A 21,261-nucleotide genomic window follows, 5' to 3' on the forward strand; every position below is an offset into this window, starting at 1 on the left:
TAATCCTTCTTCCTTTTGTTTTGGGATCCCCTTTTCGTACCAGACAATGAGCCCACTAGGAGAACATGCTTTTCTTCTTGATTGTGGTCTCATAAGTAGTAAGCATGTTGACCAACTCTTCAAGGGTGGCCTCAAACTTGTTCATATTGAAATTAACCACAAATCCATCGAACGAGGCAGGCAATGACAGCAAGAGAATATCAGTCAAGATCTCACTAGGAATAACCACGTCGAGTCCCACCAACTTTTCGATGAGCCCAATCATCCTAACACCATGCTCATTGACCGAAGTACCAACTCGCAAACGTGTAGTCATGAGCTCCTTAACAGTAGCATGTCTCTCTGAACGAGTTGGATAGCCACTGTGAATTTGTTTTCTTTGGTATGATCGTTGCCCTCACATAGTTGTGTTAGTTTTTCCCATATCTCCTTTGCTGTGGAGCAAGTTTTGATCTTGGAAAACATGTTTTTATCCAGAGTTTTGTAAAGAATGTCTTTTGCGACATTTTCAAGATTTGTCTTCTTCTTATCCTCAGCTGTTCATTCGGATCGATTCTTTTCCACCATTTGGATAGCACCTTCAGTTGTAATCGCAGCTGTATTAACTTTCAAAATCTTCATAGGCCTGTCAGTGATGACGTACCAATGTCATCGTTCTGTGCTGCTAAATGTGCATGCATTCGAATCTTCCAGTCATCATAATCTTCCTTAGAAAACATAGGAATCTTGTTAAAAGATGACATATATAAGTTGTAGATATCGATGTTTGAGAAATCTTCGCTCTGATACCACTTGTTGGGATCGGGAAATAGTTTAGAAAGGGGGTGAATAAACTCTTTGAAAATATTTGCTTTTTAAAATTGGTTTCGACCGTTTTTAGGCGGTTGAATATTTTTCTATCAAACGGTTAGAAGTATGAACCGCGTAAAAGGTGCGGAAGATGGTTCAATATTTCTAATGATATTTTCAATCGGTTAACACACTAAACAGCAGGATATAAGACGAAGTGTAAAGACTTGTGAAAAATAAGGACACGAGATTTTTATGGATGTTCGGAGATAAAACTCCTACGTCATTCCTTCCTCCTCTGTAGGAAAACTTTCACTAAAAGACTTTGGTTTTACAAAACTCTTGCGACAGCCCACTCCAATCAGGACTTATCACACTGCCTGTTTTGGAACTCTTAGTGATCACTTTGCACTTCTGGAAATTAAGAACCTTTGGTTCACCAGACACTTCTATAAATCAGATAACCAAAAGGTTATTGATGCAAATAAACAATCTTGTTTTGGTAGCACGAATATGATCCTTGAGATATCGGATATCTTTTCGTTGAATGCGTGCTTGAGTGAGCGATAGAGATGTGATCTTTGATTGCGCTCAGATTCTTAAAGTATGAAGACTTGAAAGATTCACGCTTTTGAAAGCTTGATGGTTATGTCTCTCATTGTTATCGTGTGTGGTTTTGCATACTTTCTGCTTCACTTATATAAGCTGTAATTCCAACGGTCTGAAAAAGATGAGCAACGTTAATCTATAACCTTAGAATGATGTGTCACTATCAGCTGCAACATCATTAAATGTTCTTCAGCAAGACATTTAATGTTCTCTTTGCTAGCACGACTTTGATTCCATTCCTTGAAGAGTTACTGTTGGGTGTCCTTTTATAGCAACGGTTTTTACCATCAGAACTTGTAGGACATAAGTAATCTTTCTCTTCTGGGATAGTGACTTAAATGAATATCAATCTTGAGACTTGTGCATAACATGGTTGACTTGTAGCGGTGCAAATCTATTTGAGTGTTCTGAACCGATCAGAGAATGTCTTTCATTAAATGAGCAATAAATGGTTCTTTAATGACTTCGACGTAAGGTTCTTCGAACAACCAGTTGAGAATATTGAACTTCTTCTACTTTAAACGGTTGAGCTGATAGGCGGTCTGAACTCTATAAGCGGTTGAACCGTTACCTGTTATACATAAAACTTTGCAGCTGTTTCCTGAAATAGTCAAGTGCAATTTTGATTTTGTCGATTACCAAAACTTTTGGGTAATAATAATTTCTTAACAAAGTACATGCTAAATATAAAATTGTTGCAAATCTTAAATTTCACCCAAAATTTTCATATAAACACCCATCTCATAAACTTATAATTCAAACTTACACAACATAATTTCAACACACATATCCACTTAATCCCAAATTTCTTAATGACTTCCGAAAATTCTGGATTTTGACTTTCTCTTACCTTTATTGACTCGAGCTTATCCTATAGTATCATATAAGCTTAAATTTGACTTCTAATATTTTTTTTAGACGTTAACCCGAGCCTTTCGATTTAATAACTTAATGACTAAACCATGAAGTATTTTTAACAAGAATAAATTCAAAACTTAATATTTTCTTCTCAAATTTTAAACATAGCTTTTTGCCTCTAAACTTAACTAATTGATCAACTTTACCTTAATTTTTCATCACTCTAAATTCTTAATTTGCCCCAATATTATACCACTAATGCTTAGATTTTCAAGCCCAATATTGATTCATTCTACAATGCCCTTGATAACCATTCCTTATAGCATTATAACCAAGATATCTCAAGGTTCTAAATATCCCTTCCAGCCTAAATCATCGAAAATTCATATCATTTAAACCATTCAATTCTCACTTATTGCTTAACTAGTCCTCAAATTTCTTAGCAATTTCAAAATTGATTCCTAATTTATTCGAAAATTATCCAATTGGTCTTAAATTTCAAAAATTCTACAATTAACTCATAAGTTTTTGGCATTCCTAATTTCATTATACAGTTTTCCCGTAACAGAATGTTTAATAATTTTAAGCTTATTAAACCCAAAATTAATTATCGTAACCAATCTTACCCTTCCATCAAAACCTAAAATCCCAAATTATATATTTTTATACTTCTAAAGATCATTGCAGTCTTCAAATCATTATTCCTTATATGTAATTCTCAACTATTAAACACGAATCATCAGTATTTTCTTAGAAAATCTACATGTCTCAAAAGTATTCATAATCTTCATGATTAACTTATGACCCAAAGAGTAGAACATCAGTACCAAAACCCAAAAATCAATATAGTAAAATCATTTTCAACCTTTCCTAACGCCAATTAACCCCAATTCTTAAACATGTCCAATTCCACCACTACCAACATGCATGAAAATCATATAATTTCTTATTACATATCGTAACATGTATAAAAAATTCTAAAGAATATAATCTTTTAGCGTGAGAAAAATCATGCGACCATGGAGGATTATTCATAAAAATCATTTATCATGCAAACTTAAACATAAATGTCATTTAACTTCAAAAGGTGTTTAAACATATAGCTTGAACATATATACCATGTAAACATGCAGGTGATAACATTTAAAACATTGAAACATACAGACTTGAGGCTTGACGACTGAGTTTTCTGGAACTGGTGGTGGCACAACCCTTTGTAGGAACGTTGCTCTGATACCAACTGAAACGTCCACNTATTATTTAAAAATCCAAAATGACGTAATTCATAACATAAATCGTAAAAAGTCAACCAACCTTAACGAACATTATTTCAAAAACAAACTTAACTCTAACATCCTCTCAAAAGCATTCGTAGATCATAAAAATCTTTAAAGTAACGTAAATCATAAACTTAATTTAATTGCGGAAAACGAGCGTTGGTCCTTGGGTTGTGTGCACCTTCAGTTCTGCTAGTTCAACCCTCTATTCCTCCATTAAGATCAACATCATGCTCACCTGCATCGATCACACCTAGTGAGTCTATTTACTGCGCAAACCTTAACCATGATAACAAGTAATACATATACATCCACATGCAACAGTGAAAATACTTTTACTTAAAATAGCTTTTCATTAACATGCATAGCTTAAACATTTTTCCTTTCATCATATACATTTTTTTTCATCATATACGTATATGTTTTCTTTTTATTAAATTTGGATCGTTAATTGTGACTTTCATATCAGCTGAAGTTTGATGGATCCATCTACGTGTAACCACAATACTGGGCGGTAGGGACATCATCGACACTCTCATATGTCAACTGAGCATTGGCCTTATATATCATCGTATCATCATAATCATCGTATCATCATATTAGTCACAATAAATTCACATCCTTCAATTTTTCATATTTCCATCACTTATAAAAATTCATGCATATATAAATCATTCTTCTTTTAAACAAAGCATGCAACATGTCTTTTAGCATTAACTTTTCATCATATAATTTCATAAACATTTAAAATAAACATATTAACATTGTTACAGTATTCAGGGCACTACCAGGACGTCTAACAATTTTTAGTGTAAAATGACCCTTTTACCCCTAGAAGCATAACTTTCCATATTTATCCCTTGACCTCAAAACGACGTCCCAAATCATTCCAAACTTAACATATTACCTTAAAACACTCCCTTAAACATTCCTTAGGCTTAAAATTTAGGTTTTCGATAATTTCCTCGATTCGTTTTTAAACTTAGACATATATCCCGGATTTGACTCGTATTGACTCGAAACTTAACCAAACTTGACCCAAAGCTTAATAATACCTAACTAAACCATATTCAACCCAAATCAAGCCAATCAAAACCCTCGATCAACCTAGGATACCCACTGAAAATTTTTGCACCAAACTCTAGCTCCTATTTTCGAACTCTAAAGCTTCGACCCTAGCCCTTGTCCACCACAACCAGACCCTAGAACCCGTTCCCAGGACCCTGACCGTGCCCATAGCAAGCCATTGAACCGATGCTGTCAGCCCAAACACGCCCAGCCCCTTAACCCGTGACAAAAGCTGAGTGCGCCTCTCTTTTTGCGCGGTTCCTCCCTAGCCTTCATGCCAGCCTTCCCTTGAATCATCTAAGACCATGACTAGACCCTAATAGGACCCCCTGAACGCACCCTAACAGCAGCTAAGTGCCGTGCTTCACAATGACTCCTAGCCGAAACCCTAGTCCACCAAAATCCCAATTTTCGTTCAACATGTTTCACCCTACTGTCCAGCCGTTAAACATTCATCTATGGACCCTTAAACAAGTTGAAAAACATCCCTTCCTATAGCCCTACCATGGCAGCCCCTTTGTGCATCATTAGGAAGAGTTTTAAAAAAAGAAAACTCTAGTTTTATGCATGTATAGCCTTAAAAACGAAAATAAAACTTGTGCATCATATTCCTCATTCAAACATAATCAATTATACATAATATGGTATGAAAGATGTTTGAAAGAAAGTTAAGGTGTGCCTTTGCGTATTTCACGCACGAAAACAATTTGGCGATGCGAGGAACGTCGGCGGAGATGCGACCTTTGCTGAAACTTTCTTCCAAAAATCGTGTGTTTCCCTTCAAAGTTTTCGTGTGTGTGTGTGTTTTGGGGGAGGAGAGAGTCCTAGTAATTAATTAGAATGGTGGGGCGTGTGATATAAGGGGTTTGGGGAGGGTTTGTTAGCCTTTTATTTTAATTCAAGCTCATGGTGCAAGCTTGGGCTCATTAGCCAAGTATAATAGGCCCATTAAACTCATTAGTCATTAATTAAAATATTTTGTTCAAGAAATTTTGTAAAAATATTAGCCGAGTTCTCAAAAAATTCATATTTTTATCAAAAATCGAATAGTGGTTTAAAGTACGTCTCGGCCTATAAAATCACCTCAAAACACATTATTTTCGAAATTACCACATAACATATACCATAAATTAAATAATAAAAAATATTTATTTAATAAAAATATTTTCCCTCGTCCGGTCTCCGGTCTCCATTCCTCGATCGCGTCTCGTATAACTTTTATAAACACAGTTTTATGAATTCTAAAATAAAATTACATTTTAAGCATATAAACATTCCTACCAAAATCAATTCATGCAATTAAAATACACAAAAAATTTGATAACTTGCATGCATGTGGTTCACGTGGACTTTCAAATTTCGGGACGTTACAAGAAATATCTGGATATTGAGCATGAATTTCTCCGGGCTATCGAGACTGGGCCGAGCCTATCTCCTGGGGTATTGGAAACAAATCAAATACAGGCTTTGTACTCTATTTTGATTACTCTTCTCCTTAGTATAAATTTATCCAGCAGTGGCTCAGTAATATCCACTTCTACGCAGATTCTAGTGAATTTGCATCTGGATATTAAACTTGTGGCTTGGTCAACTTTTATAGGTCTTCCAATTTTGCTTCCCACTTTCATTAAGAAGTTTCTGTTGCAGTATTCTATTAGGAGACATGGAAATCAGACCCAGACTAGTAGTTTCTCCATGTTGGCTGAGAGGGGATCGAAATTCAGTGTCCATTCTTTCGTGATCAGATAATGGTCCATGATCATCCATGGTCCCTGAAACTTGGAGAATTCATAATCATCTATGGAGGAAAACTTGACAATATAGTTATCATTCTCCATCACTATCATTTCAATCGTGGCCTTGGGCTTCCATGATGCTTTAATTCGTCATGACAGATAATTACATCCAATTGTCCTACCCAAAACTTTAACTATCAGAATCTTGCGCCATGGTCTATGCAATCTTACCTTCTCCTCCATTGAGAGCGTGATCACCGGGAATCCTTGTTCGTCCCTCCCGGCATGGCACTCTTCTGACTCGTCAGATATGAAGTGTAGAACTCAAAATCAGTACACGTAAAACTCATGTATTTATTTAAACTAGTATTTCACCCGTGCGATGCACGGAGTGTTATTTTATATAATTAATGATTAAAATTAGTAAGTATTAGTATTTGAATAATGATTTAAAATTATTGATTTAATATAATGAATATATTTAAATTTCAAATATTATTATCAAAATTTATTATATCAAAATATTAATGTCATTTGAAATAACGCTCAAATGATGATAATAATATTTAATTTTATCGTTAAATTGACTTATTATCTTGGTTAAGTGGAACTGCTATATATAAATAAAAAGAATATAAAAATATTTAAAAAAATTTATATTATTTTGTTTATCAAAATTTTAAAAAATAAATAAACATTATTTAAAATTCAAATTTTTTGTCATTTATTATATGAATTAATTTTGATTAAAAAGTAATTATTTTTTGGACATGTTAAAAATATTTATATTAAATTTCTATTAAAATACATAATTTAAAGTTCTATACATAACAATAATAACAACAATTTATTGACTGTCTTTTAAAAATATTGAAAAACATAATATTATATAAAAGCTTTTATATTTTATTTAGTATGATAGAGAGTAGTAAACATAAATTATATAAAAGTAACACACAACTTAAAATCATAATCGAAATTAAATAGAATGATATAATCAATGCAGATACTTAAATATAGTTTATAATTTCAAAAAATATCAAATTTAAATTTGAATTTTTAAAAATAATTTGCAAACGATTCTCATTTAATTACGTATTTATTTCCTATTTGTTTCAAATATTAATGTGGTATGTGAATACATTAATATTGATATTTTTTATAACATATTATTTTTGACGAAAAACTTTCAAGATATGAAAAAAATCTTTCTTTATTTATATGTGTGTGCGTGTGAACCATACAAAATAAATAAAATATAAATAATACTTTTAAATCAAAAATTAAAATGTATGGAAAAAACAATAATAAAATTTTGATAATGAAAAATACATTTTAAACTTGAATTTATGTAGTTTCTATATTCTGGTAGATCGTATCAACGAACTAATCAGAGTCTAAGGGCTAAATGTATTTTTAAATGATTTAAAAATAGCTTATGTTTTCAATTTGAATAAAGAAGTACATAAAAAACACATAATTCATATATTACATTTAAATTGATATAAAAATGAATTAAATTCAAATTTAAAGTAATAAAGAAATTGATATAATCAATTCAAACAATAATTGAAGTTTATATTTTCAAATTTCTTCAATTCACAATTTAATTTTTTTAAAAAGAAAATATATCATTCTTTATTACAAAAATATCAATAAAAATCGCATAAAATTAATTGTTTTCAATCATTTATTGCAGTTCACCTATTTTAAGATTAATGATATATTTCTTTTTCTAGAATTATCATTTTTAAAATTAATTGTTTTCAATCAAATTATATTCAGCACAACCTCGTTGGTATGAACCGTATGATGGAACCAAGATATTAAATCATGTGATGGAACCGATGTCAAATCATTGAATGCTATTTATTTTTTCAAGATATTTAGATTTAAATTTGAAATTAAAAGTGAAATTTATATTTTCAAAAAATTCAATTTTAAAACTGAATTTTAAAAATAATTTGATATGTTTTATGACAATTTTATTAATTTTCATACTTTAATTAATTACATATTAATTATCAATTATCGAATATTTCAAATTGTGTTATCCAATAGGCATGGGAACTTCAAAAAAAAAAACTTTGAAAAGATAACCCATTTTATTGTTATTGAAAATTGTAATATTATTAAATATATTAGGAAATAATTTTTCTTTTTTTATTTCCTTATTTAGTAAAATTTTTGCGGGAACTTACTAAATATAGCAGACAACTCTGCTTATATATATATATATATATAGATTGTTACTTATTTATTTATTTTTAAAATGATTTTTAGCGATGCATGATTTGTGAAATTGCATTATTTTGAATTATTACAAGTTTATGTGATGCGCGTTAAAATATTTTCTTGAGTTTTATATTTCAGGCGATTATTCGATGCGGGATCGAGAAAAGAGATCGGTGACGATTTGGGCGATTTTTAAAATGTGGTATTTTATTTCAAGTCAAGAATTTGATATTTTAAATGATTTATGAAGTTTTAAGCATTTTAAAGCCTAATTTAATTATTAGGTGATTTTTAAGATTTTAAAGTTTATCACTTGAGTATTTTATTTTAAATTATGAGATTTTTGTAAAGTTAATAGTGGGTTAGTAGTCTTAATTAGTAAGTTAATTAATAATTAAACCCCATAATTCTCACTAACCCACTAACCCATTAACTCTCACACACATGCACGTATACACACACAATTGGCCTTTGCACACACACATCTCTTGCACCCTTTTCATTTCTTTTTGGAGAGAATTGGTAGAGTTCTTAGTTCTTTGTCCAGCAGCCACCCTCCCCTTCAAATTATTTCAGCAACCACACGTTGATTTAAGCAGCAAAATCGTGCCTCAAGTCACCCGGATTGCTTCCCGCACCGCGTCGCTTTGTTATTCGTCGTATCGTTAGTTTTAAAGAACAAAGGCATGTATATTCTTTCTTTTTGCATCGATCTTATCATAGTAATTATTTTGACGTATATTGAATGAAAAACATGTATATGTTATGCAAAAGTTTGAGCAAAAATGTTTGAAACGATTTTGGATCAAAATTTTAGATCTCAAAAACTGAGTATGCTGTCTTTTCGAATACTATGAATTTTCGGTCGATTTTATGATAAACCTTTCAACATATGAAACGTAACACTATTTGATACATTCTATTTGACAGTAAATTCGTAATTTTTGGACAAGACACGAGGGAGATATGATTTTTATCATAAAACCGCACAAGCTGTGAAATTTCTGTGTCACAAAACACGTCATCCTCTGTCATTTTGAATTCTGCGACTTATGGGTTTTTGTCTGGAAATGTTTTCAACATATGATTTGTAGTACTTTGTGTTATCTTCGATTTGACAGTAAATTCGTAATTTTTTGATAAGAAATGAGAGAGATATGATTTGTATTGTAAACCCGCTCAAGCTGTAAAATTTTTTGCATGTTCTTCATGTTTTCTTAAGTTTTGGTTGCAGGCTTCGTTGGGATCTACTGAATCTTTACTGCTTTGGTTGGGCAGCATGTCTAGAGCGTTCCAACGAAGCCCTCAACGCTTTTTAAGTATGTTCGACATGCAAAAAGAAAATTTTTATTTTTCCATAAATTTTAAGTAGTTTAAAAACAAGGTACGTTATATGAAGCCTTCCTCTTCTTGGCCAATCTCACCATCACCATTGTTTATGATGCCTAAAAGAAAATTTTTGAAGGATTTTCTTGCAGTGATATCGCCATTCGCCTGGTTCTCTTGGATCCCACCGTGGCCATCTTGCACATGAGTTCCCATTACCACATCTCCCTGGGCGTCATGCACAAGCTGATACATGGATGGTTTCGATTCTTCGTGCTCCTCTGAGGTCTGCAAACTCATGGGAAGAGAAGGGGAAGCCATATTGGTATTTGCTATATCCTTTCTAAAGATGCAATTTTATCAATATTAATTACTTTAAAATAATTTAAATAGATTAAAAAAATAACTAAAATTATGCTTAAAAACTAATTGATTTTTTCTTAAAGAAGATTTTTTTCACACCCCTAAATACCTAATAGGCTAGATGACTTACAACACCCCAACTATAGAATGGAATAAAAGCTTATGATACGTCTGTGCTATGTTTTTTACTCTGTTATATCATATTTTCCCAATTTAATTCTTTACTTTCCGATTATCCCGAATTAGTCCATCATTTTACACTTTTTTCCAGATTTGGTCATCAGTAAAATTGAATGTTAAAATTAAATATGACAATTTTCTCAGCAGGTTTGAGCCCCGTGGGAAAAACTAAAAATGAGACGGGTTTTGGGGATTTTTCAAATCCCTGAAGCAAATCGAGTATGAGTATGAGAATGTTACCTCATCTCCGAACCTACCTCGAAACTTCCGATAATAATATCATTACAACTGATAATAACATTGAATTTTCCTAATAATTGATAAGAAAAAAAAATTCAAATTCATAACTTTCAAATCTCATTTATAATTCATCTCTTCATTTCATGATAATTATATAGTTCCATCTTTTTTTCTTTATTAAAACCATGAATTACAAATCAAAATTGCATCAAGCAATCGCCTCTCACTGGACTAATTTGGATGTTGAAACAGATGCTTCCAATTCTCTAGTGGCAGTAAAGAATCCTACTCCATTTTACATGGATGAATCCATTTGAAGACTTTGTTCTCTTACTACTACAGCTACATTTCTCCATTGCCCTCGTTCTGTAAACAACGTTGCTCATAAGCTTGCCCAGATTAGCATTACTACCGCAAGTGACATATTTTCGAATGCTATTCCTAGGTGTTTGAAAACTGTTGTGTACAATGATTGATAATTCAATTAAAGTTAATGTTAAAAAAGAAACATTAATTAAAATGTTAAAAAGGAAATATTAAAAAAGAAACATGAATTACAATGTTAAAAAAGAAATATGAATTACAAAAGTTTGTAATGTTTAAGTAGTAATATTAGTATTTATATATGTAATTGAATTATTGTATTTGTATTCTGCAAGTGAATTTAAAGATTTTTTTGTTATTTCAACCGATGTTATGAAGCAGTGATGAAGATACTCATTTGATTCAAATCAGGTCGGAGATGATGATGACAAATTTGGCCTACCACGTTACCATTTCTAAATTATTTAAAGTCAAGATGATGACGAAAATGAAGATTTATTATCCGCGAAGTCGGAATGAAAATTTTCCACCAATAGAATGGGGTACAGCGATCCGATAGGGTCCGATTAAGAAAAAATGGAGATTGTGGCGGGGACTAAAATGGACTGAAATTGAACATATGATGATCGAACATGCAACATACAAGCTCGTAAAATTATTGAAAGAAAATGAAAAGAATTCAAAATTTTATTCTAAATTGAAATCACTACAATCAACTTAAGAATTAGTAAAACTGCTTTCCTCCTATAATCTATATTGAAAAGACAAACTAAGTAATGTATGGATAAATTTAAAAAATAAAAAGCATAGATAAGAAAACAAATGATTCTAGATATCGTGAGTTTAGAAGATATCAAGAATCTCTAAGATGTAATTGTTGCAGAGTGGACAGTTCCCTCTTTGAGCCCAAAGCTCTCTAGAACAAAGCCTACAAAAGGAATGCCCACAAGGAATAAAGGCTGCTCCTTTATGCCTCACCATGCATACACAACAACTGTTATACTCTCCGTCGTTCCCGTCGCCGTCCTCGTCCTCGTCTTCGTCCTCCTCATCCAACATGTAAGATGATCCATCCAAACCCATTTCTCGATCTGTCTCGGCCAATAACGACATTAACGACATCCTCGCTGGTTGTTGCCCTCCTGCACTGGCCTCCTCCTCATACTCCTCCTCCCCACAGCCACTCTCTCCCTCCTCGCTTTTGTATTCCTCGTCCTCATCATCGTGGTATTCGTCGTCGTCGTCACTACCATTATCTTCCCTCTGCAACCTCCTCAATCCCCGTGCATGCATATGCTCCGGTCTACCGCTTGCTCTCTCCATGGCACGACTAGCGTTTCTCTGGAGACTTGGCATGTTCCTCGGGTTAGACATCAATTCTGGGTCCACATCGGGGACGGCTGAAATGTCAACTGGATGAGCCATGTCGGACGGGAATCCGCCGGATGGACGGCGGTTCATCGAGCGATTGTTGATGGGGATGTCTGAAGCAGGTGTGGAGAAGGTGGATGTCCAGGCTGCGCCACGGCGGCGGCGGAGCTTGTCCTTGAAATGCCTCCAGCTCTTCTTGCCAGCATAATAGTGAGCCGTACTTCCGGATTCATCACGGATTATGTCTGAGAGGGTACGATTTGAATGGACCCGAGGAAATTGTTCTCCGCCTTGTCGAATTGCCCCTTGTTTGTCGCTGAGCATTGTGTTTAGTGTCATGCCGGCTGAATTACTCCGGCTGCCTCTGCCTCTTGAATCCATTTACCGGGATAGTAGTAGAAGCCTAGATCTGAAGGCAAATTATAAGTTAGACTCATTCATTAATCAAAACCACCTACTTTCAATGAGGATCCTAGATTAATTAGGAAAGAATATATGTAACATAAGAGAAAAAAGTAACCAATAACATAACGTTGAGGTTAACTGCAAAATGTCAACCTAAATTACACATTTTTTGAGGTAACAGCTCACAAAAGACCAACAAAATTAAGTAGGAAGCATGTTGAGGTTAACACCCTAATGTCAATATAAAAACCTGCACGCAGCAATTATTCAGGCATAATTCTTACTCAAATAATTGAGCTTTTAAAGTTGAGGATTCTAGTGACATGGTGCCGTATATCTTATAAGGGTGAATCTTCATCGCTATTGCATACACTCCTCCATGATTAATCAACCATATGTAAGGTACAATCAAACACAAGAATACCATATCAATTGCTAGAAACAGTTTTCTACAAAGCTAAGCACCACAACACGTGGTTCTTCGGAGAAAAATCTTCCATCTCTTGCCAATAAAATGGATGCAGATCATACAAAATTATAACCTGAAGCAATAATTCAAGATAAGTGGTCCATTTTATGGAACCTAATAATCAAATACCGAGTTCAGGAGTTCGCTATTTTCTTTACTGTAATGAATAGAACAAATGCATTCGCGGAGATAGGAATAAAGCGAATTTAAACTATTTTTTTCTCTAAACAATAACATATCGGGCAAAATCTGTTGCATTTCAGTAAAAATGCATAATCGCCCCCTCATTCTCTAGTTTAGTGACAACCAAAAGTACGGAAACGGGATGTTGATGAAACATATCAATATTAACAACAATAGTTCAAGATATACGGCACATTTTACGGAACTTAAAGACTCAGAACAAAGTTCAGATGTTGGCTATATTGTTCCCTGTAATGAGTATAAAAAATTGCATGGCGGAGACAGGAACATGAATTATGGGCAAAACTTAATTTATTGTTTCACTACATACACCAAACGAAATCCATTACATTTCAGGAAAAAATGCATACTTACCCCGTGAAATCTCCAGTTTAATCGCAATCAAATCAGTACAGAAATCAAATGTAGGTGATACATCAACATTGAGATCTCTCAAACAAAATTGAAATTTGGCAAAAGGATCAAAGACATTTGGCACACTACATATTAACAGCTTCACTCACGCTCGCTCAATCCCCTGTCATTAAAAAATTTGTGCACATCAAATTCAGCTGAATCAATGACACAGCAACAACAATACCAAGAACAAAACAAAATAATCGGAAAACATCCGGAAAAAACAGATCAAGATTGAATCTATTAGATATCCAGAAATAAAAGGCTGAAAACAGAATCGACCCACGACAGGAAATATAAAAGGGCATAAAATTCGAACGAGAATTCTGATACCTTCTCATTAACAAGGAGCCAACAGTCCCTGTTGTTATTGTGCACAGAATCCTCCGCCAAAGTGCAAAATTACTGGAAAGAAAGGAAAAAAAGAAGAAAAGAAAAAAAGTAGAGATTAATGTCCGGTGTATAATTGTTCAAGGCGTGCAAATGGACTCTGATATCGTAGGGGAGAGAGTGAAGTGAGGGTGAGTAAATCTGCGCGGGGCTCGGTGAATTTACAAGTTGCATGGCTTCTTTTTCCATCAAATCGAAGTTATACAAGTTCAATCTATAAAAAAGCAATTGGAGGACAACTAAACTTAACTTTATCGTAACTGTTTGCTTCCTAAATTTTTTGTTTTTACTCCCTAATTATTTAAATTTTCCAAAAATAACTTTTAACTCATTGAATTTGATACGTAACATTGTTATACTTATCGAGTAAATTTTCAAAGATATATAGCCTAAAGACATACAACTACACAAGGTTTTCATCTTATATATCATAATTCAGATTTATATTAATATATATAGCTCATCATGCTTTAGTATAATAAACTAAACATTTTATCTCTTTGACAAGAGTATGTCAAATTATATCCTCCAGATTTTATAGACGGTTCTTCACAGCCTTACCACACACAATCATAAAAGATGGTTCCTGACGTAGATTCTTTCAACAACACTTAACATAACCATGTATCATTTCCTACCACAGGGTGTATAGTAAAATTTTAATTTTGAAAATTATACATGATAGGGGCAATAAGTGTTGGTTCTTTCATTCAAACATACAACATATTAATACATAATAACTTTCTGTAGAAGAGGAAGAAGAAAAACTTGTTTAACTACTTATAGTAGCTAGGAATACAATACACATAAATTAGAAAAAGAAATATTATAATTTATTTGAAAGAAAATGAAGAGGTTGAATGATAAATTCGTCTTCTTTCTGTCTTGGTATTTATAGAAGTCTCATTCATATTTGAAACGCGAAATTCATTCTTGTGAATTGCTTTGCCAGTTGTGGCCAACAACATCTTTTCGTGTGTTTACCACTAGTTAGTGTCTGTCATGTTGCGGTGGTTGAGCAGACCATCTTCAACTAACGAAGTGGTTAGATCACATGTTTTCTTTACTTTTGTCTGAAATCTATTGATTTTTATGGTCCCCGGGGAAACGTGACTTGTGTTCACCATCACCACTTGGACTTTTTCCGTATTATGTTTTTCGATCAAATCTGAGCCGAAAACCTGTCCCGAATTCTGGCTCTTTCTGGTTTGGGCATTCTAGGCAAATTTCTACTGACTATCTTTCCACATGAGCCATATTGCAGAATTTACAAAGATTTTTTTCTCCTCGGCAGCTGCTTGTTCCACATAATATTTTTTTCTTTTCAAATATTTTCTCTACAAAGCTTGTAGTTTTTCTTGTTATTGTATTTAACAGAAAAGATCTATTTATAGAATTTTGATAAAACTTAAATGAAAACTTGACTTTGTACATCTCTTTGAGACAGACCCATAATCTCCATGCTCTTCAAGTGGAGATGATGTCTTCATAGAGTGATAAAACAAGAGGTGTTTCATTATCTGGAGGATCATTAATGAACTTTTGAATGTTTATGTCTGGTCTTCTCAATTTGATGAAGTGAAAGGCAGCATGTGAGCCTTTCTCGGCTATTTCTGATGCTGCACTTAAAAAACAAAGCGCCAGAATATCTCCTCCTGACAAATCATCATTATTTTTGCCCATGTTTCATGAACAGCTTCCTGGATCTATTTTGGTAGTGCTGAGATTTTTGGGAAGCTGGGTGATGCAGTATAAACTGACGCAAGAGCCCCAAACTCATACCATGCTTTTATCTCATTGGAATATGAATTTTGTTTCATCAATACCCTAGGATACTTTCTTGCTACATCAGTTTGGATTGTGGATGTGTTGATACCTATTCTTCTTTTCAATTTATCTCAGTTATGTTGAAATAACCGTAATGGAGAAAATATAAGCTCGTTAATACTAACCTTAGATTTTCCCTTGTCAGTTTGAGGTCTAAGGTTGATTTCTCCATCTTTAATGCCTGAGGTGAAGGGTAAACTTGAAGTCTCTAGAGACTAAATTTTTTCTTTGGTCGACTCATCTAAAGAAGATTTCAATTTAACACTTGTGCTAGGGGTACTTGAATCTTCTGTTCCGGGTATAGAGCCATGTACTCAAAAACTCTCTATTTGGGAAATCAGTGGCTTCTCAATATGTAAAGTTCAGGAAATTAAATTACGTAACCTAAATGCATGTAATCTAGGGTTGTAGTTAAAATATATGTTTATTTGTTTTTATGCATTTAACACATAATTATGGCATGATAGGGATTTATTTCATGATATTTTAAAAGATCATGTATTAGGGTTTCTAGATGCATTCGCGCTCGAACGAGGAACAAAGTTCGAGGATTTATCAGAAAAATTATTTTATGAAGGGATTAATTTTTATTAATCAATATGGAGTGTTTTTAAGTGTATTTTTCAAAATAGGCTTTATTAGCTATATTACCCGCATGATTTTATTTTTATCCGGTGCACAAATTCTATCCAATCGGGAGACTTTTTGAAGGTTCGGGCATTATTTTCAAAAACTTACATAAACGAAATATTTTTCGGGAGTGCGTTTAGAGTTTTTGGGCTTATTTTTAAGCTTAATGGGCTCAAAACTCTTTTAATCTTTTTTAAATCCCATTTAGGGTCGATTATCACTTGATTACTTATTTAATTATTGTATTTTAGCAAACCTAAACCTAATTAGCTTGCACCAGCCGCCCACCTCCCCCACTCAGCATTTCACGTGAAAATAGCAGCCTCCATAGGCCATAGCAATTTCTTTCAAGAAAATCCATCTGGAATTTCCCTGACGCTCACTTCTTCGAACTTCTTGCGTAAAATACATCAAGACACGCTATGTACTTTAATTTCTGCATCATATACGCTGTATACATGCTGTTGTGTGTTTATTTTTATGTGAAATTCTCGATCCAGCTTTATACATGGAGATTGGTTCGGTTTTGCTTAAATACATGCATCTTTTTTGTTCTCTAATCACGTTTGTTCATGTTGTTGTGCAAGGGGTTGGTGGCTGCTGTTGCTAGGGGGCTGAGGCATGTCATGTTTTAAGGGAAATAGTGCTGGAGTTGAGACTTGAGTAGGGTTGAGGTAGATTTAGAGTGGCGTCCCTTGTATGGCTCTGTTTTGGGGAGATCACATGCAGGGATCGGGCCAGCAACGCAAGGACCGATCCAAGCCATGGACCAGACCCTGGTGGGTTTGAGACAAGGCCTGGAAAGGTTCGACACATGCTGGAACCAGCCCCAAGCGCGATCGATCGAGGGAGTAGGAGATTAGCCGCGGGTTGGGTTTCCTTGGAGTCTAGCGAGCGATCGCGATTTCCAGCATGAATGGGGCTGATCTCGTGTTACGATTTGGTCTAGTAGGGTCCTAGGGTGGCCTAGGAGAGGTTGGTTAGGAGCTGGTCCATTCGGTTTTCAGCTATGGTCGAAATATTGGTGGTTCGATGAGTTAGGGTTTTCGAGGGGCTTTAGTTGTTTAATTTCCAGCAACTTGCAGGGCTGGTTCAAAGGGCTTGTTGGTCTGGTCTTGATGGTTTTAGGGCCTTTTAGATGTTTTAAGGTGTGGTAAAAAGTTGGGAAATGTTTGGTTAAGTTTCGAGTCGATTCGGGTTAAAACTGTGGCTCCGGTCCAAGTTTTAAAACAATTCGATTAAGTTTTGAAACGGGCTCGAGTTTAAGTCAAAGAAATACTTTTAAATATGTTTTGGGACATTTTAAGGAGTTAGGTAAGCTTCAGGTCGAAATTTTGAGGTACAGGGGTAAAATGGTCATTTTGGGTTTCCAGGGGTAAAATGGTCATTTTGCACCCCGTGGTGAGTTTTAGTCCTGGCAGCGCCCTGAGCACAATATTATCATATTTTTAACTTTTTATGCATCATGTTTATGAGTTTTACGAAAATATGATAAATATGTTGCATGCTTGGTTTGAAAGAAAAATTGTGTATATGCATACTTTCATTAAAGTGGTGAATATGATAACATGTTTTTGAAGGATGGGAGTTGGTTATGACGAACACGATGACATGAAAGGTTGGGGCTCAGTGGATGGATAATACTGTCGGTGATGCCTCCGTCGCCGGGTACCTCGGTTACACGTAGATGGATCCATCGAATGACATGATAATACGAAAGTCACAGCTGACGAACGGATTTCAAATTAAGAAAATTAACACGTATATGTTTATATGATGATATGTGCTATGATTGTTAACATGTTTTGACAGGTCACGATTATGCATACGATTTAAACGCAGACATGAAATGTATGTTGATTATGATATTTTTCACTGCTGCTTGTTATTATATGTATTTGTTATCGCAGTACAGGTGTGTTGAGTCTTTAGATTCACTAGGTGTGTATGATGCAGGTGAGCATGTTATTGAGAGGACTGGATGTGCCGAACTCTAAGTAGGCAGGCCTAGATGTGCGCACGACCCGAGGAACACACTTTTCCGCACATCACAATTTTAGGAGAGATGAGAGGACATGGATATTTTATACATTGGTTTCGATATACTGATGATTACTAGTATTTTTATTTGCTCATGCTTTCGATTATCTACTTAGATGAGTCCGATCATTTTAAACTGTAGTATTTCTTTTAATTGTCAAATGTTTACGATTATTTTTAAATGATATTTTTCTTTAATAGGGTTGCATGCATGTGAAATATTTAAGTGTTTATTTTCAAAATGTGAGCTTTAAAAAAATGCAGCATTTTAAATTAGTAGACGTCACACAATAACCTGGAGGATCAGCTTTTTTAATACAGAACATAGCTAGGTATAAGCCAGTACACAATATGTTATTCGATCAGAGACAATACTCTTATCAACTTGTTGTAGCTTACCCGGAACTTATGCATTTAGGGCAAACTTATTGAACTCGATTTGAAGTATTTCAAAACTTTCCCTCAAATGCCTCTGCATTTTCATGATTCACATCAGCACTGTCCATCTCTTGTAAAGAAATCTACAAAAATATTTTCATGAGATTTAATAATCAAAATATCAAAAATATAGTTTGACAAAAAGCTTACCACCTTAATAATCTAGTTTTCGGGTTTAGATCATATTCTATTTTTCAATAAAAATTTTACTTATATGTTATCAACATTTAAAGTAAATTTATTTGCAAGTAAAAATAATTTCATTTTTCAAAAGCTCTTTTTACTGATAAAATTTATTTTTGTTGATATGTCATCGTATGACTTATATGCATCTAAGAATAGACCACTGCAACACCTGCATGGTTTTTTTCCATCTGGTGTGAGCTTTTTAAGAACCGTGACCCACATTGATCACTGGAATCTGTCTACATATCATCTTCATCTCGATTAATAAACATTTTTTGAATTTTTTTGCAAAGTTCTTATGTCCATATAATTCTTGCATCTTTTTTCAATAATGAACTAAACATTTCCTTGTGCTTTGTTAGGTTTTTAATGAACGATCCAACAAAATTAACAACTCCTAAGAAAATTTAAAGTTGTTTATTCTTTTTTAGTTCAGTTAAAAATTTTATACATTTTTTACTATGTGTTCTGTTCTTGCAAAATTATTCCTGACTCGTCTAATTCTATTCCAAGGAATTCAATCTTCCTTGTAGCAATCATTATCTTCTTTTCAAATATTATTAGTCCATCTTTTTTACAAACTTTAGAGAAAACATCTAAATATTTAATATATTCTTTCATATTTTTAGATGTTATTAAAACATTATAAATATAAACAAACATAAACTTAAAATAATCTTTATATAGATTATTCATTTTTCTTTGAAATATCTAGGGTGCATTAGTCAAATCCATCGGTAATACTTCTAAAATATAATTACCTTGCGATGTAGAGAAGCTGTAAATTTCTTGTTTTCTTCCTTCATCCGTAGAAAAACCTTATTATTTTTGTGTTGCATATGCAACTTTTTAAATGATCTCTATTATATATAAAACTCATCAAACTCTAGAATTTTATTAATTTCTTGATAATTAATTACTAACCTGGGTTTTTTCTCTTGATTTCACCATGATTTCTTACCAGGAAACGTGAGCTGGCGATATTCCTACTTTGATTAATCCAAGGTCTAAAAGTTCCTTGATAATAACATGAACATCCTTTTGATCAATTATGTTCATCGGGATAAACTTGCATCCAACGAACTCATGACTAGCGAGCCTAATGACTCAGCATATATAAACTGTGTATAACAAGTAATGCGTAATAAAATCTATGCAATTTAAACATAGCTCGTACATAGCATAATATAAGCTTAAATAAGTATAACGTGACTTTCTTGCATAAACATTTTCATAAAATCTTATTTTCATACTCGTCATAATAATCGTAATCGTAAATCATTTTACGTAGAGTTATGTTAAATACAAGTGGCCCATAACATAGATCGTTTGATCAAACTAACTACAGTAATTGGCCGACAGGATCACCACAACCCTTGGACTGGATGTTCACTCCCTAACATAACATAATTCCTCCGAAGAGTTTGGAAAGGTCTACGGACACGTTCTCCGACTTCCAAACCTATAACATAATTTGGCCACAAAACAAATCGCATACCTCAAAAATAATTATTTTAACCTCGTTGAATCTTTCTTGGACATGCTGCCCTAACATACTGAAATTTATACCCAAAACAGCCTCTAAAGTGCATTCGGACCCTTACGACTCTCGAATTAAATAGAACTACTTAGGAAGTACCAATCAACTCAAGACTCGACTTATTTATAAAACACATCCTAACTTACTGTCCAAGGCTCTAAACCAGCCCTGAACCATAACCAAACCCTTTACCATGCTTAACGAACAATATAGACACAAGCTGCCCAAAGAGCAACACTAAGACACTTATGCGTTCCGTACGAATTCATATAGATTCTAATTCGAACCAAGCATGAGCAAGGCACTAGACTCGACTCTTAGACACTACTTAAGACTCTGGTCCAGCCCGTTCCGGTCCCT

General features: G+C 33.7%; 1 protein-coding gene across 2 annotated transcripts; it reads right to left on the reverse strand.

The window, feature by feature from the left end:
* Positions 1-11,750: 11,750 nt before the first annotated feature.
* On the reverse strand, positions 11,751-14,382 carry LOC140981802 (uncharacterized). 2 transcript variants are annotated; one of them, XM_073448272.1, is made up of 3 exons: positions 14,184-14,382; positions 13,809-13,971; positions 11,751-12,785 (listed from the first exon to the last, which is right to left on the reverse strand). In XM_073448272.1, exon 3 carries the CDS (start codon positions 12,755-12,757, stop codon positions 11,849-11,851), a length of 909 nt encoding a protein of 302 aa, XP_073304373.1. In that variant the 5' UTR covers positions 12,758-12,785; positions 13,809-13,971; positions 14,184-14,382; the 3' UTR covers positions 11,751-11,848. The 2 variants fall into 2 exon arrangements, with proteins under 2 accessions (XP_073304373.1, XP_073304374.1); XM_073448273.1 differs by lacking the exon at positions 13,809-13,971.
* Positions 14,383-21,261: the final 6,879 nt, after the last annotated feature.

The sequence above is a fragment of the Primulina huaijiensis genome, chromosome 7 (assembly GCF_012295235.1).
Source record: "Primulina huaijiensis isolate GDHJ02 chromosome 7, ASM1229523v2, whole genome shotgun sequence".
In the NCBI taxonomy this organism is placed as follows: domain Eukaryota; kingdom Viridiplantae; phylum Streptophyta; class Magnoliopsida; order Lamiales; family Gesneriaceae; genus Primulina; species Primulina huaijiensis.